This window comes from Plectropomus leopardus, chromosome 24, assembly GCF_026936395.1.
Source record: "Plectropomus leopardus strain MGB_pleo_1.0 chromosome 24, ASM2693639v1, whole genome shotgun sequence".
NCBI classification, from domain to species: domain Eukaryota; kingdom Metazoa; phylum Chordata; class Actinopteri; order Perciformes; family Serranidae; genus Plectropomus; species Plectropomus leopardus.
The window spans coordinates 18,092,501-18,110,908 of record NC_142199.1 but is presented as its reverse complement, the minus strand read 5'-3'; the positions used below and the strand labels follow the sequence as shown (position 1 = coordinate 18,110,908).

Here is an 18,408-nt window from a genome sequence, read left to right as displayed (position 1 = left end):
ATTGTGACAGGTGGTGGGTATTATTATAGTTTTTTGGATGTTTTATCCTCTTCTTTTTTCTTTTTTTTGCGTGTTTTTTTTTCTTTTTTTCCCCCTTTGAATTTTTTTTCTTATATTTTGTATGTTTTCTCTTCTTCTAATTTTTTTTTTAAGTTTTGGGGGCATTTTTTCCTATTTGTTTGTTTTATACCTTTGAGGATTTTTTCTTTTCTTTTTTTTAAAAAATAATTTTGTTTTTTGTGTTTCAATTGAAGTTTTGGGTGTTTTTTCTTTTAAAAAAATACAAATTTGAGGTTTTGGTGTGTTCATTTTTTTTCCGCATTGGGTACTTTTACTTTTCATACTTTAAATATGTTTTGAATGCTTTTATTTATTTATTACACTTCTTAAAGTTAAGGGACTCACAAGAGCAAGATTAAAAAAAGACTGAACGTCCTATTTACAGAAAAGCTGATTTACATGATCTTGAGACAGAAGCTGTTAACAGTGAAAGAAACAGAAGACAGAGAGAGAGAGAAAGAGAGAAAGATGGAGGAGAGGAAGCAATTAACTTAGTGTGGGGGTGGACGGATGAAGAGGAGGGTGTGTGTGTGTGTGTGTGTGTGTGTGTGTGTGTGTGTGTGTGAGTGAGTTATTTCATTCAATCCAGTCTTTTTCCCCACAGTCTAATAAATGGCACTGATCACCCACAGACTTGCAGACAAGAGTGTGTGTGTGTGTCAAGAGTGTGTGTGTGTGTGTGTCTCTGTGTGTGTGTGTGTGTGTGTGTGTGTGCAGCCAGAGGAGGAAGCAAATTGTACTCAGCAGCCAAGACGTCAATGAAGACTTTTCAAGTCCAGCCAAGAGCTCTCCCAAGCATTGTGTGTGTGTGTGTGTGTCTGTGTGTGTGTGTGTGTGTGTCGGTAGTGTATCTGGGTGGTGGTGAAGCCAAGCCCCCTCCTCTGCTGGCTTCTCTCTAAAGGCAGAGTGCACTAATGTGCGGCAGGAGTCATCGATGGCTGTATATATATATATGTATATATGTATATGTATATGTATATGTATATGTGTGTGTGTGTGTGTGTGTGTATATATATACATATATGTGTGTATATATATATATATATATATATATATATAAATAAATATACATATGTATATGTATATATATATATATACATATGAGTGTGTGTGTATATATGTGTATGTATATATATATATATACACGCATACATACACACAAATATTCATATATGTATATATGAGTGTGTGTGTGTGTATATATATAGATATATACACATATATAATATATATACACATATACATATACGTATATTGAACCTTTTTAGTACGCTACATTTATCTGACACTAGTTTAATTAAGATCTTACAAAATCTGATTTTTTTGGTTATAAATTCAATTCAAAAACAAAACAAAACAGGTTACACAAGTACAGCTGCCATGATTAATCAGTCATTTTAACTTTGATAAGCATCTATGTCTTTTCCTTTTTTTAAAGAAAAATAACTTTGAGTTGTGGTGGTGTTTTTTTTTCCATTTTTGTTTATAATTTTGAGAGTTTGTTTTAAGAAAAAAGGTTTTTCTTTTTCTTCTCTAGGTAATTTATTTATTATTTTTACAGTTTTGGCTGTTTTTATGGTGTTTTTATGTCTCCACACACCAGTCGAGTTGTTTGAAAATTGTGCATATTGATTCTTGACTTAGTGCCAACAATATGTTTTACGAGGTCACCATGACCTTGACCTTTGACCTTCAACCACTAGTTTCCAATCAGTGCGTTCTTGAGTCCAAGTGGATGTTTCTGTTACATTTCAATAAATTCCCTCAAGGTGTTCTAGAGATATCGCTTTCACAAGAGTGAGACAAATGCAACGTCACCATGACCTTGACCTTAAAAGAACAAACTCTAATCAGCTCATTGTTGAGTCCACTTGACCGTTTACACCACTTTGAAGAAAAAAGAAAGAAAAAAGGTGTTCCCTGAGATACTGTGTTGACACGAATGAGAAAACCGAGGTTATGTGACCTTGACCTTTGAACACCAAAATATATTCAATTCATCCTTGAGTCCAAGTGAACATGTGTGCCATATTTGAAAAAAAACTTTTTTAACAATATTTTTGAGATATTGTGTTCACAAGAGAGATATATGAGGTCACCATGACCTTAAATTTTGACCACTAAACTCTAATTTAATCAGTTCATCCTTGAGTCCAAGAGAACATTTCTGCCATATTTTTTTTTAAAAAAAATCCCTCTTAGTTTTCTTGAGATATTGCATTCACAAGAATGTGACAGATAGAGTCACCATGATCTTAACTTTTGTCCACTAAAATTTAATCAGTTCATCCCTGAATCCAAGTCGATGTTTGTGCCAAATCTAAAGAAAGTTGTTTGTGAGATATCACTTTCACAAGAATAAAACAGATGAGGTCACCGTGACCTTGACCTTTCACTGCCGAAAATCCAGTCAGTTTATCTGTGAGTCCAAGTAGATGTTTAAGCCATATTTTAAATAATTCACTCAAGGTGTTTTTGAGATATCGTGTTCACAAGAATGAACAGGACGGACGGACAGAAAACCTGAAAACATTCCTCCAGCCTTGGCTATTGCTAGCATGGAGGCATAGATATATAAAATAATTTTATTTTTGCAATCTTAGTCTTCATGGAGACAACTTGTGTGGCTGATTGAATCAAACAGTCCCATTTTAGTCCACAAATATAAAAGCTAATGTTTATTTTTATAACATTACAAATGAAATCTATAATTATGATTATAATTATTATTAGATTCTTATTTTTTCTTCATTTTTAGCATTATTACTGCAGCAAAGCTCACATGCACACTTCACTTTCTCTATATGTATTTTACATCTGTTAGAAACTGGAAGTGGTTTGGCAGCAGCGGGAGCAGAGATTTTTATGGCACCACACACACACACACACACACACACACACACACACACACACACACACACACACACATAAGAGATTATTGTATAGTATTTAATGCTCACAGTTAAGAAAAGAAAGAGAAGTGAAAAAAGGAAAGATAATATGAAATGAGAATTGAAAGCTGAGCTTTAAGGGGGGAAGGGGTGATGACGGGGGAGGGGCTAGAAAGCCAGCGAGGTCTAGAATGGCCTAATAACGGTTTCCTGCTGCTTTACGCTCTCCGAGGGATGTCACAAACAGAAAGCAGGAAGCACTGAGCTCTCTGTTTCTCGCTCTCTCATCACTGCCAGTCTTCGCTTTCTGTTTGTTGGCTGCAAACTGAGCGAGTGATAAAGTTACACCATTGGTTGGAATGATTGATGACACGAGGTGCTGTTGGCTCCCCATTGGCCGATACTTTTTTGGAAACGAAAAGGCACCGATGGAGCTGTGGCAACGCAGTCCTCCCGTCTATTTTTGTATTTTCCCCCCAGTCCGAACCAAGTTGTTACTGACTCTGATTTCACAGGCAAGATAAAGCAAAACCACATGAAGAAGCATTGTTTATAATAATCAAGAAAAGTATTAAGTACCCAATGCAGACAAATGATTAAAAAAAATCAAAATTATAGAACAAAAAGTCACACCTCAAAATTTTAAAAAAGGGAAGATGTAGAAATATAAACAAAACACCCCCAAAATAACTAAAAATATAAACAAAACACCCCCAAACTGACCATTATAAAAAAAACAAACCAAAAAGCACCAAAAAGACTAGAAAATAAAAAATAATTAAAATTCTTTAAAAAAGAAAAATATCCCCAAAACTCTAATCTCTAACTCTAATCTAAACAGAAAACACCCCAAACTCAACCTTATAAAAAAGAAAAAAACAAAACAAAGTTCATACATTTATTAAAAGCACCCCAAAGACTAGAAATTATTTTTTAAATAAAAAATTAAATTCTTAAAAAAAGAAAAATATCCCCAAAACTCAGGTATCTAAACAAAAAAACACCCCCAAAATCAAAAGTATTAAAAAATAGAAAAAACACCCCCAAAGCTCCCCAAATTATGAAAAAAAGCATCTTAAAAGACTCTAAATTATTACTTTTAAATGAAAAAAACACACCTAAAAACCCTTAAAATTAAAAAAAAAAGTCACACCTCAAACCCCCCAAAAATCCTCAAAATAACTAAAAACATAAACAAAACACCCCCAAACTCAACATTATAAAGAAGAAAAAAACAAAAGCCCTTACATTTATTAAAAAAGCACCCAAAAGAAACTAGAAATTATCACTTTTTTAAATTAAAACAATTCTTAAAAAAGGAAAAATATCCCCAAAACTTAGTTATCTAAACCAAAAAAAAAAAATACCCCCAACTCAAAAGTCTTAAAAAATAGAAATAAACACCTCCAAAGCTCCCCTAATTATATTATGTTTATTTTTCATATTCTGATGTTAATACATTTTATTTCTCACAGTAGAACTTCCTGCCAACCGACTCTCATTTCCTCATCAAGACATGACTTGCTCACAAACACACACACACAGACACACACACACTGCAAATGCAGAAACAGCGTCACTAAAGGCAAAAGAGGAACAGATACTGTATTTTAGTGCCGCGCAGAGTATCCACAGCAACCGCAACACACACTCTCACACACACACCAACCAAACACGCACACGCAGACCACAATGGATCTCACTATAACCACAAAAGGGAACAACAAGGCGTGATGCAAGCTGCACACACGGTTGTCATGTTGCCACTAAGCAAGCAAATGCAATTAAAAGACATACTTAACATTTTAGGGGATATGCTTAACATTTTCAGGGATATGCTTAACATTTTCGGGGATATGCTTAACATTTTAGGGTATATGCTTAACATTTTAGGTGATATGCTTAACATTTTTGGGTATATGCTTAACATTTTAGGAGATATGCTTAACATTTTAGGGTATATGCTTAACATTTTAGGGGATATGCTTAACATTTTAGGGTATATGCTTAACATTTTAGGGGATATGCTTACCCCAGTCTTACCAGCTTTAGTTAGGAAGTTTGACTGCATCCTTAAAAGGCAGTATGTTATGAGTACCAGAGACTGCTGAATCATTATTATGATGAATATATGAGTTGTTCATACACAATAAGTACGTAAGAAATGACAAATACAAGATGAAGTCCATAAAAGTCCAAAAGGCGAGTTTTGCCTCCAGAGAAAGATAAACTCAATGATGTCTGAGATGCCTTACCAACTCTACCTCACTGAGCAGACATCCAGTCTACTGGCATTGGTACACAAGGTTTCTGAGTAATCCTTGTGGCTTAGACACACCAAACTGACTTCAAACCGCCAACAGCAACTGATGCATCGCCTTACGTCACCTGTGAGCTCAGCCAAAAAGTACATGGAGATGAACTCACCAAAAAGACCTGAACTAACTACCAATCAACACGTATGTTCTGCGCCTACATGACAGGAGACAACTCTTCATACCAGCAGACAGTGGTCATCTGCAATTGTCATTCCAGGTGAAAGAACAAGGCAGATTTACCAGCAGTGCAAACCACCCTAAAATGTTTCTGCTAAAGAAAAACGATCTGACCTTATAAACATTTGTTTCCACCTCACTCCCTCTGGATTTTGACTCTCTGTTCAGTTTCCTCACTTCTGTTTCTCTCGTGTCCTGAGCTGAACTGCTAATCAGACTTAAAGCATTCACCGACGGCTCTCCGCCGCTGTTTCAACATGCTGAATAAGCTGAATAAAAGCTGACAAGAGCTGATGAGGGCCATTGGTGCAGGATCGATACGTTCTCATTCCAAGTTGTCACATGTTGCCATTTTGCAGAGGACTTCCATGCCCACATATTACGTTCTAGGTATCCCTCTGCATCTGCTCTTTATATTTTGGGATGCAGCTACCGTGATGTCGACGGAAGCACATGGTGGGATGGCACATGGCAACCGATGCTGAGATGGTTGGATTACAGGATGGAGGCACATGGTAGGGTGTAGAAAAAAACATCACATTCAGATGAGAGGGGTTTGTTGGACCCATTAACTGCCCCTCCTCCATGCCCTAAAGGCACCTTTGTGCTCATTATATTACGTTGTTACTGGCAGAATTTTAACCTGACACTGTCCAGTGGTGTATCATGCAGATGTGGCAGGTGCCGTCTGGCCAGCCGGACATCATGACTGGTTCTGTCACTGTCCAGCAGCATTACATACGGATGTGAAAGGTGACTTTTTGTGACAATGTTACCCCAAAAGCAATGTTAAAGAGGTGGTATTTCACAAGTTTGGAATGAGGTCAGGTTGTGCGGGACATCATGCAGAGACTAGGGTGACAGATATTTACCGATGGCCCAGCACTGACAACTTGGTGTACCAGGGCCTTAAGTCCTCGAAATTAAGTTCTTCATTAGAGGAGAAAAAAACACTAATATGGCTTTACTCTCCAAGGTTTAGGTCGATAAAAGGGAAAATAACCTTTGTGGAAAATAATTTTCTCTCCAGTACGACTCAAAGAGTTGCAATTAACTGCTCCGGCCGCTTCTGTAATTTACTGTACTTTGCAGTCCACAGCTGACCATGGGTTGAATATGCCCTTTGTCTTTTTGAACAGAACTTAAAATACACTAAAGGGTATAGGTTTTGGTTTCAACCCAGACTACATTAACAAATACTTTGACCTGTACTCATACAATGCACTGGTGGGTTGTGTCCTGTATATTCTCAAATAATAGGAATCAGTTTTAGAAGATCTGGCACCCGCCAGGCCTCGTGGCAATCAGATGGCTCAAACTTTGCTTTGGTAGAGCGGGTCGTCATTTAATTGGAAGGTTTGATCCCCTGCTCTTCTAGGCAACATATGGAAGTATCCTTGGGCAAGATACTGAAACCCAAATTGCTCCAGTTGCTGCGTCATTGGAGTGTGATTGTGTGTTAGTTACCGGGTAGCAGGTGGCACCTTGTATGGTAGCCTCTGCCTTCAGTGAGTGAATGTGCCCTGATTGAGGGGTACATTGTGAACCACTTAAATAGTTTCTTTATTTTCGGGACCTGTTGCAACCAGACAGCTCGAACATGGTACGCATATGTAAAAAAGGGGTGAATTTTTCAAAACTCTACGATTGCATATTTGCATCTTAGGTGATAGACAGAGATCAGGTCTTACCGGCAGTTATCTGAGCATGTGTGGGGCTGGAGAAGGTGGCTGAGTTGAGTGCCGCAGACTGGCGGGTATTGGCGGCGTGTTGATGGTGATGGTGGTGAGGAGGCGTCACCCGCATCGAGCTGCGTCTCAACTGTTCAAGCTCTGTTAGCCTCTCAGAAAAAGCCAGAGAGCCGGGTTTGACCTCGTCCATCTTCTGACGATGACCTGGGAGAGAGATGACATTTAACTGTCATGATTCCCGGTGGCCACGCTGAAATATATCGCCCCCTAGCACCAACTTCACGTCGTTTCATCTGAAATAGATAAATTACTTCATGCTTGCAATATGAGTTTATAATCCCGGGATTACAGTAACAGTTACAACCTAACACAGGCTATAACAATGTTGCAACATTGTTAACACGCTCTGTCTGCTACTCCGTTCGGGGAATCTAACGATGGGCGCCACATAGGGTCCTGGCTGTCTCCCTGTGTGTGTGTGTGTGTGTAGTGGTCTATCATGCTGTCTGTGGTATTGGCCACACTTCAAAGTACTGAGACTGAGCTCCAGTTACAGGCACTTCCTCCCAATGGGGGAAGTGTGCATGTGTGTGTATTTATACTAAGTGTGTGTGTGTGGGGGGGCGAGTAAGAGAAGAGTGATGGTTATTCACAGCTGAGCGGAGCTGGCAGGAGTCTTCCTCTTTTTTTTATGTCACCTCTCGTTTCTTCTGACCGCCCGGTTCCATTTAACGTGAATTGTAATTATACGATGAATTGTGCGTTCGCATGTATGATTGAGCAAAAATAAAATGTGTCTTTCCTCTCGCTTGCTGCTCTCATGGTGTCTTTAGAAATCCTTGTGTTTCATCACAGTGAGTGGGAGAGGAACTCGGCGTTTCATCAGGTTCCAAACTGACTCACTCAACTGAGAGTTCTTCTGTAGAGGGATGTGTTCACTGAGTTTCTAGTTGGTTTACTGACCACAATTTAAATACTGAATACAACTTTAAATATTAATATTAACCTATTTTAAACTGCCCCCACTTTTTCAGGTCTTGAAAATAGTTTTTATTCAAATATAGAGTAGATCTCAACAACTACAAGGCCCATATGGATAATCACTGTGTTAAAGAAAACATGAGACATGGGAAATTAAGCTATAATAGAAACAAGCAGCTGAAATTATTTGAAGGCATCTTGCAACCACAATATTTGGAGGAAACAACAGTGTAATGGCATTTAACAATTTTTGCTATCAGCTGAATGTAAGATCCTTTGATTTAGTATTGGGTGTCTAGGTTGGGTGGGTTGTATTTTTTTGTTGTTTTTTCTCTTGTCTTATTTTTATTTATTTATTTATTTCATAATTTTAAAAATCCTGGAGAAGAGCGGGGTCTGTACTAATTACATAAATGCACTAATTATATTCAGGCTGCGTTTGCATTTTTAGCAGTAATTTATATGTTTGTGTATATTTGCTAACAAATGAAATTATCGTAGCTGTGCAGAGTAGATGCATATACAATGAAGCAGGACACAATGAAAGAAATTCTTAGGTGAGATCTTGAAATTGGTATTTTGAGGTACATTGGTGCATCCTATTTGACTCCCAGGTAAGGCTAAAACTCATTTTATGTCACTTATCTACATCAAAAGTATTAAAACCATCTAACAAAACATTTTTGGCTTAATTTTTTTTTTTTTAAAAAATCAATCAATCAGATCTCTATACATGTTTTTACTTTCAGAAAACCATAACAAATGCACTGAATGAGCCTTTATTTGGGTCAGTAGGCCACAATAAGATGACATATCTTTGAGTGTGACTGACCAATTCAATCAGCAGATAGAGACACAGACCATGGAAAAACCATTGGATGACTTGGATGACAGAATCAGGTGGTTGAAGGTAAAAGGTCAAGGTCATGGTGACCTTATAAAACGTGTTTTTGGCCGTAATTTAAGAACTTATATGTTCAAATTTCACACAAACATCTAATAGATATATTCATTGACGCCCTAATGGAATGTCTTCAGATTTAGTACAAACATCCACTTGCTCAAGGATGAACTGAATAGTTGTGGATGTCAAAGGTTAAGGTCATTGGGACCTTGCATTGGTCTCATTCTTGTAAATACATTATCTCAATAACACCTTGTGGGAATTTCATCAACTTTGGCACAAACATTCATGTGAATTCAAGGATGAACTGACTGAACTGATTTTGGTGGTCAAAGATCAAGGTCATTGTGACCATGTCATTTCTTATCCTTGTGAACGCAATGTCAATGGCCTTGAGGAAGTTTCCTCAAATTTTGCACAAACCTCCACTTGGACTAAAGAATGAACTGATTAGAAACTGGTTGTAAAAGGTCAAAGGTCAAGGTCATGGTGACCTTAAAAAAATGGGTTTTGGCCATAACTCAAGAGTTTATACACTAAAATTTCATGCAAATGTCTAAAAAGATATACTGATGAAGTTCTTTTGAAGACATTTTACACAGAGAATTTGATGGGACCCAACATTAAACTCTGTGGGACTCCACATGCCATTATTAGTAGAGGATGCAAAAATAAATATTTTTGTGTCAGTATCACTCACGCCGTGGCTCTCTCGGCCCGTCCACTGTAATTTTAATGGCTCTCTGGTAGGTGGCCACCTGAGGGGGGTTGGTGAACACCGTGATGGTGAGAGTAAAACTCTTCCCTGTGAAAGACAAGGAGAGGACAAAGGGGAAGGAAGAAAGGGACGGCCAAGGGCAGAAAGAAAAAGAAAGGAAAGGACAAAAGCAACATGTTCATTAGTGTTCGGATCTTTTTCAAGTAATGCTCTCCTCTCTCCTTTCCACCCCCCCAGATATCCTTTATGTCTGCTTAATGCATCAAGGCATGTAAGTCACAGAGCCCCAGACAGGAATAACCCAGACACCATACACACACACAGAAAAAAACGATAAGACAAAGAAAGACGAAAACCATGACAGACTATTCCTTCAAGTAGTCTTGTGATGATGGCTTGGGCTTGATTATGCAAGAAAATATTGATTTTTCAGGGACTTTAAGCCGTTTTATGAACCATGACACAATTAAAAATAAACCATAAAAAGCTTGTAACAGTTAACACGTGATCACTGAACGAAGTTTTTGTACTACTCATTTATAGGAATGTTCATCTGTGTGTGTGTGTGTGTGTGTGTGTGTGTGTGTGTGTGTGTGTGGTCCCTGCAGGGAAGGACAATGCCAGTCTCAACTGCAGACACACACATTCTCACACGTGCAGACCACCACCATTGCTGTGTGCCAGGGCCTGAGTAGAGTTACCACATGCAGACAGTCTGATGCCATACACCCACCCACACACACACACAGACACACACACACACACACACACACACACACACACACACACACACACACACAAATAGCAGTCTTATACGGTTGATGCCAGGTGTTACTCTCACTTCTTCTCTATTTCCTAGTTTGTTCACTTTCTCTGAACATTTCCCAGCGACATTATTGCTCAGATCATGTTCGATGAAATGTACAGTTTGATTTAAAAAAAAAAAAGTATAAAAAGTACAAAGTACAACTGGAAAAACCTGTTTTGATGTTTTCAAAAGATAGCTATGGACTGAAGCCTGTTTCCACAAGTGATATGCATTCATATACAGACAGTGTACATGCTATCAAAATTCGACAACAGAGCAAATTAGGTTCAAGCTGTGTATGTTTGGAATATATTGCCAACCCGTTGTTATTCCGAACTCATCAAATGCTGACCGTGATAACACGTGAAAGTGACGATTCTGCAAAACCTTGGAATATGTTAAACAACAATGTTTTATCTACGCAATTTAAAATATGGGATCAGGTTGTACTGCGGACTGGGAAGACAGCAATAAGCAATAAAAGAAGAAATGACCGAAACATCAGCAAGAAATTTGTAAAAAAAAAAAAAAAAAAAAAAAAGGACAAGAACTATACCTGAAATTAGTAATTTAAAAAAAAAAATCTGAAAAAATCTGTAGCATAATTCTAAATATAAGGCTACAATAATCATAAATGTATCTTGTTCCTAGCTTGTTTCCTTTTCAGCTTTTTAAATATGTTATTTAATAATATAGAATATTTTTAAATATCGTTTTCTAAATCTACTTCTTACAATTGGTGGGGCATTTCTTAACAAGTTGCTTACTGAATTTTATCCCCATGTTTTTGAAATTGCACCTATTTGCTCAAGATTTAAAGGGTTAATTGTTTCTGCCAATCACTTGACGGGCTTCGGTTGGTTAAAAAGTACTATATCTTTCGAATTTGGACTGTATTTACAACCGACGACGGCCATTAAAGGGCGTGTTATCACTGAAAATGATTGCCCTGTGAGTCCCAGAAATACACACGTGTACACACCATACCTGTTGTTTACTGTATATTCTGCTGTCTACATGGTGTACTGAGTGTGGTGTAAATAGTACTGTGTCATCGAGGTTGTTTACAGAGAGAGTTTACAGTAAGACGTTCGGGCTACGAGAGGACAGAGAGAACAACTTAAGTCTTTGTGTGTGGTGTGCCTATCAGCCAGCCGGTGGCATCACACACACACACACACACATACACACACGCACGCACACACACATATACGAACACAAGATAACTATCACAAAAGTGTGTTTGAGTGCTTGTGTGTTTATGTGTGTGTGTGGGGACAACAGTGTTTTCCAGGACTTTTTTTCTAATCGCCCTTCATGTCTCTTACTCTCTGCAGATAACACACACAAAAGGTTGTGTTTGTGTATTTTGTCAAGTTAGGGTTTTTTTATATACACCATTCTCAACAAAGCAAGTGTGTGTGTGTGTTCCCAGAATAACTAGGTGATGTTTGTGTGTGTGTGTGTATGTGTGTTCACACAGAGTCAGATATTGTGAAAGAGAAAAATGACGGCCCTGTTTAAAAGAGGAACTAAAAGAGACACTGAAAACTGGTCTCTCTCTTACTCACACGCACACACTCATATCTAGTGATAGTAGGCCAAACTGTCATATGAAACAAACACACAAGCGATGATGTTGCATCATCTTTTTCTGCCGTTTCTTTTCCCTTCACACTCGAGCAACGACGTTTTATCACTGTCGCTGTTTTTTTTTGTTATTCTCACTTGCTATTGTGTCTAATTTTTAACATGCAAGTTTGTTTTTTTCCCCTTGTGCTTATTTTCACATATTTAAATATGAAATATTTTCTTATGATTACCTCTTCCCTTGTTTTAATTTTTAAATTTTTTTTACTCGATTTTTTTCGATTTTATTTATACATATCAAACATTCGTTATTTTTCAGATTTTTAACCCTGTCAACGCCCTGTTTTTTTTTTTTTTTATCATGATGCTACTTTGTTTTAAGATGAGAAAAAAAGAATTATTTGTAATGTACTACATGCAAAGTATGTTTTTTTAATTTTATTTTTTAGATTTTCAAGGCTTGGGACAGTCTACCTATAGAAATAACACGTATTTTCTTCATATGTCAGATATGTTAAAAAAAAAGAAAAAAGAAAGATATAAATATGACAAATTCCAAGGCAGATGTCAGATATGGTAAAAAAAACCAAACAAACCCAAAATCAGGCCTAATCATAAATATCAAACACATAAAAAAGAATTATTTTCAATATACTACGTGCAGAAAAATATATCATTAGTATTGTATTTTTTAAAGATTTTCATAGCCTAGAGAAATACAGAAATAACGTATTTTCTCCATATGCCAGATATGTTAAAAAAAAAGAAAAAAGAAAGATATAAATATGACAAATTCCAAGGCAAAAGAACAAAATGACACCCATAAATAATACAATGGATGTTTTGTTTTTAATATGTTGATGGCTATGGAATAACAACAACAACAACAACAAAAAAACAATTTTGCATGGGTTTCAATGGTGCATTTCAATATCAAAGTACTAATTTGGACATATCACCAAATTAGCAAAGTCGCTTTTGATACTTAAGAACAAGATTCAGTAAAAACTGAGGAGTTTCTTAACCGACTGACACAAATCAGGGGTGTATCAGTGTTTCTTTGTGCTTTTGCAAAACAGGGAACACTGACTAACAATGACTAAGTCTGGGAACTCTAACCTTACACACACACACACAGAAACCACCAGTCAAACCACTAAACCACTCAATGGCGTTGGCGGCTGAACTAACCACTTCCCAAACAGGCTGTTAATGACATTTTAGAGGTTTTAGGTGGAGAAGCTCTGATCAAAATGTGGTTTGTTATCATACATTACAAATAACGAGCAAAAGTGTTTGCACTTCCTCCACAAACGCTCCTAAAAAGCCACCGACAGATACCAGCAGTCTGGTGATGTTTCCAATTAAATCATTGCCTATACACTCCATGTTAACCCTTAGAAACCTCACATCTCCTATGCATATTGGTTTGCTTTGTTTTGAAAATGTGTGGGACACACAAAAAAAGCAAAAGCAATGAGCAACTTGGAAAAAAAATAAGTGTAGATTTGGAAAACCACTTGTAACAATAGAAAAAAATGTCCAAAAATGCTAGATATCTAATTGCAATGATTATATATTTCAAACTATTATCCAGAATTATTATTATTTTTTTAATACTTTGCATACGTTTATTTCTTTTTTAGTTTTTTTGTTTTTGCTTTTCTTTCTTTTTTTGTTCTTCTAGTTTTTAAGGAAATGTTTTGTTTGTATTTGGTATTCTACTTTATTTTGAAAATGTGTGAGAAAAAAAAAGCTGTTCCGCAAATTGCAAAAAAAAGTGTAGATTTGGAAAACTACAAAAAAAAGCTATATTTCTAATTGCCATAATTATACATTTCAAACTATTTTCCAGAATTCTTATCATTAATTTTAAAGCATTTTTCTTTAGATTATTTCCTTCTTTTTTTGTCTTTTTTCCTTCTTCTAGTTTTTAAGTAATTGTTCTGTTTGTATTTTTTATTCTACTGTAGTTTGCTTTTTTTCTTTTGAATTTTAGCTAATGTTCTTGTATTTTATTTTTTTTTTTTACAAATTCTTTGCAATGTTTTGGGGTCTTTTTTTTTAAAAAGTGGAATTTTATCTTTTACCTGCATTTATTAAGGACATCAAGCCAGTTTGCTCAGGTCTCAAAGGGTTGACCAACAGCCCATGTATCTACTACTAAGTTTGCATTTGTGTACGTGTCGTGCGTGTGTGCATTACAATAAGAAATTACCCAAAAATTAACAAGAAATTTGTAAAAACAACAGTACAAGAAGCTTCCCTGAAAATGAGTAAATAAAAAAAGAAAAGAAATGACCCGGAAAAAATTATTTAAAAATAAATAATTAAATATTAAGTTATGATAATTATAGTTTGTCCCTGCCTTGTTTCTTTTTACCCCTAGGCATTTCCCCCTAGCTTTTTAAATATCATTTGCTAATCTACTAATATTTGTGGGTGTTTTTTTGCTTTTCTTTTTCTTTTTTCTTTTTCTAGTTTTTAAGTAATTATTTTGTCTGTATTTCTTATTCTACTGTTTTTTTTCTTCTGATTTTTAACTGATGTTCTTGTATAGTATTTATTTATTTATTTATTTTTTACAAATTCTTTGCAATATTTTAGGGTCAATTTTTCAAAGTGGAATACTGCCTTTTACCTATATTTTTTAAGGACGTTTATTTGCATTATTTTTAAGGACATGTATTTAGACATGCCGAATAAATAAATAAATAAATAAATAAATAAATAAAATAAAATAAAATCTGCATTGGCAAATTCATTTCGACAAAGAACATCACTCGTGTAAATAATAATAATAAAGCAAAAATTGAAGTTTCCTTTCCTTATGTGTTGTTTCAACCCACTATACGGCACCATGTCGCCTCTCATATAATCTAAAAACACAATTTACGGCATTAACTTATATAGTCCAGCTATAAACCACCTCACAAAAAAGCAAAAAAATAAATAAAAAAACAACAGATTCTTGTGTGTAAAAATACTCCCCCCATGGAATGATGCCCAGAAAAAGGAACCTCATTGTTGCGCGTGCAGCCGAAATTTGCATGAAACCAACATTTTTATGCTCCTCAAATATCTTCGTTTAATATGTGCAACGGCTGCACATGAATGATTAAAATGCTCATTTGTTAACAGCAGCACTTTGGGAATCTGTCAGATATTGACAGTTGTTCCCATATTTCCATTCAGCTGGGGAGTATCATTTTAATATGTGTGTGTGTGTGTGTGTGTGTGTGTGTGTGTGGCTTGTGTACACAGACCCAGTGTTTTAAATAGATAAGTCGGGACATTTGCCTGAGACTGATTTAGTGTAACTGTGGTCTAGTGTGTCCGTTAAAGGGGGGAGGGGATTGGGGGCACAGCGGGTTAGACATTGAATGGGGTGTTACGAGGAAGTTGTGAATACTGTTTTTATTCACGTGTACTTCCCTTAATTTCATTCCAAGCTGTGTTGTGTGCAAAACACATTTTAACCCTTTTGAAACCTGAGCAAAATTGATTCTTTTGTGGAACGCGTGATGTAAAAAGGCAGGTATTAGTGACGGTGACAAAAAAAAGGAAAACTGTCGCAAAAAAATATTTATAATTATTATAATTGCATCACAGAAAAAGAAAACATACTTTCTTGTCAATTTTCAGCAATATTTTTTTGGTTCATTTCTCTTGTTTTTGTTTTTTTTTCCCAAAAGGGTTAAACACACTTTAACATTTTCAAAACCTCAGCAAAATTGATTTGGTTTGTTTTGCGGAACACGGGATTTAAAAAAGCCGGAAATAAGTGACAAACATTGACAAAAAAAGGAAAAATGTCTATTGTATATGTATATTTTTGTCAATTTTTAGCAAAATTTTTTTTGTTTTATTTCTTTTCTTTTGAATTATTTTCAGGTATATTTTTGTAACTTTTCTTTTTACCAATTCTTTGTCAATATTCACATTTGCTCAGGTCTCAAAGGGTTAAACCTCAACCCACTGTTAGATTTTGGCAGCGAAAGCTCATGCTTTTGCCGTTGTTCTTTTTTTAAAAAAGACAAAACATTCATCCAGTCGTTTTTGGTTTTTTTTGTGTGTTTTAGTGTGTGAGTGCGTACCTCGTCCGCTGCGGCCGACAAAGCGAAGGTCGTTGAACCTGGCCACCTGGTTCTTGATGGCAGCAGTGGCGTTACGGAGCTCAGCTGAGTAGTTCTCGTCGTTTCCCGCCATCACCGTAACCAGGGTGCCGTCAGGGATGTCGCCCAAGGCAACCACCTGACATAAAAGAAGAAGGAAGCCAGGAAGTGAGAGTTTTATATATATAAAATCACTGAATTAGTCGCTTCTATTTCTTTTCTTACTTCCATTTGGAATAATCACTTTCAAGGTTCTAGCACTACAGTTCCCATCATGCTTTTAGGGCAGGGATACTCAACTTGCTTTTCTTTGGGGGCCACTTTTACAAAGTGACAGGAGGCCAGGGGCCAGTCGCAGAAGCCCATTTGAACATTTCAAGGTTTTTTTAGGACACTTCTTGGATTTTAGAACAGTTCTAGGACTTTAGGTCATTTTAGGGTACTATTTAGGGTTTCAGAACATTTCTAAGATTTTTGGATGTTTCTAGGACTTTAGGACATCTCTAGGATTTTAAGACATTTCTTGGAGTTTAGGACACTTCTAAGACTCAATGATGTTTCTAGGATTTTGGGACATTTCTAGGATTTTGTGGGATTTTAGGACATTTCTTGGAGTTAATGACAATTCTAGGACTCAATGTTGTTTCTTTGGTTTTCGGACATTTTCAGGATTTTAGGACATTTCTAGGATTTTGTGGGATTTTAGGACATTTGTAAGACTTTTGGATGTTTCTAGGATTTTGGGACATTTCTAGGACTTAGAACATTTCTATGATTTTGTGGGATTTAAGGTTATTTCTCCGAGTTAAGGGCATCTCTAGGACTTAATGATGCTTCTAGGGTTTTAAGACATTGTCAGGATTTTAGGACATTTCAAAGACTATTGGATGTTTGTAGGATTTTGGGACATTTCTTTGATTTTTAGGATGTTTCTAAGATTTCAGGACATTTCTAGCATTTAGGGCATGTTTAGTACTCTAGGACCTGTCTAGGGTTTAGAACATTTTTTGGATATTAGGACATTTCTGGGATTTTGTACAATTTTATGACATTTCTTGGCGTTTAGGACTTAATAATGTTTCTAGGGTTTTTGAACATTTCGAAGACTTTTGGATGTTTCTAAGATTTAGGACATTTCAAGGGTTTTGTGGGATTTTAGGACATTTCTTGGAGTTAAGGACATTTCTAGGACTTAACGGTGCTTTTAGGGTTATAGGACATTGTCAGGATTTTGTAAATTTTAAAGACTTTTGGATGTTTCTATTTTGTGTGATTTTAGCACATTTCTAGGATTTTGTATAACATTACGACATTTTTAGCATTTTGTAGGATTTTAGGACATTAGGTTTTAGTTTGGACCTCTGTTGGGGGATCCTTCACTTTCCTTGACATACAAGCTCTATTTCGATGCTGTTTTAAACATCATAATAAACCTAAAGCTGTTTTCGGCCGAAAGAAGTGCAGTGTTAAGTCTAAAGAAGTTTCTATGAGCAGTTTGAGAAAAGTGTAAGGTGCAAAACCACAGACTGAACCATCGGACACTGCGATGATAATAATGATGGAAGTGATGCTAATTGTGAAATAAAAGGTAAAATTCTTCCAAAACAAACATGTCGAATGTGAATGTGTGAGCGGAGACTAGAGAGCACATTCTGCTGTTCCACACCTACACACACACACACACACACACACACACACACACACTCACACACACATAGGGAGGCTGATTTCCATACCAAGGCTAATCGTGCCAAAGCATCAGTGTGCAAATGACAGCTGCAGATACTTCACTCCGGACAGCTTCTCTTTCGGCCCTGAGCTCTTAACACAGTGAGCGCAGTGAATAGTCACTGGAACACTTCGGGGTTAATCTCCCGAAATCAGCCACACCTTGATTTCCAAAAAAGGGGCAACTATTGATCTTATATAACTGGTCTAATTCTATCGTTTACCCTCTAAATTGTCGAGACTATAGGTCAACAGTAAATTTAAATATTCCGATGGTCCACTAATCCACACGTAAACACGCACACACATACACACACATGCAAGAACAAGAGAGAGATTGTCAGCAATGAAGCGTGAAACAAGCCCGGCAGAATAAACAACACAAAGGAAACAATTATGGAGCTCTCAGAAGTGAAGTGTGTGTGTG

The 18,408-nt window shown here is 36.4% G+C and overlaps 1 protein-coding gene across 4 annotated transcripts in view; it reads right to left on the bottom strand.

Moving 5' to 3' along the window:
• Positions 1 to 18,408, bottom strand: part of runx1 (RUNX family transcription factor 1) — a 67,197-nt gene that overhangs the window by 2,802 nt on the left and 45,987 nt on the right. For all 4 annotated transcript variants that reach the window (XM_088074364.1, XM_088074366.1, XM_088074365.1 and 1 more), the window contains 3 exons: positions 16,236 to 16,392; positions 9,723 to 9,827; positions 7,138 to 7,341 (listed from right to left, as the gene is read on the bottom strand). In XM_088074364.1, coding sequence (XP_087930490.1) covers positions 7,138 to 7,341; positions 9,723 to 9,827; positions 16,236 to 16,392 — 466 coding nt within the window. The remainder of the gene's footprint in view (positions 1 to 7,137; positions 7,342 to 9,722; positions 9,828 to 16,235; positions 16,393 to 18,408) is intronic.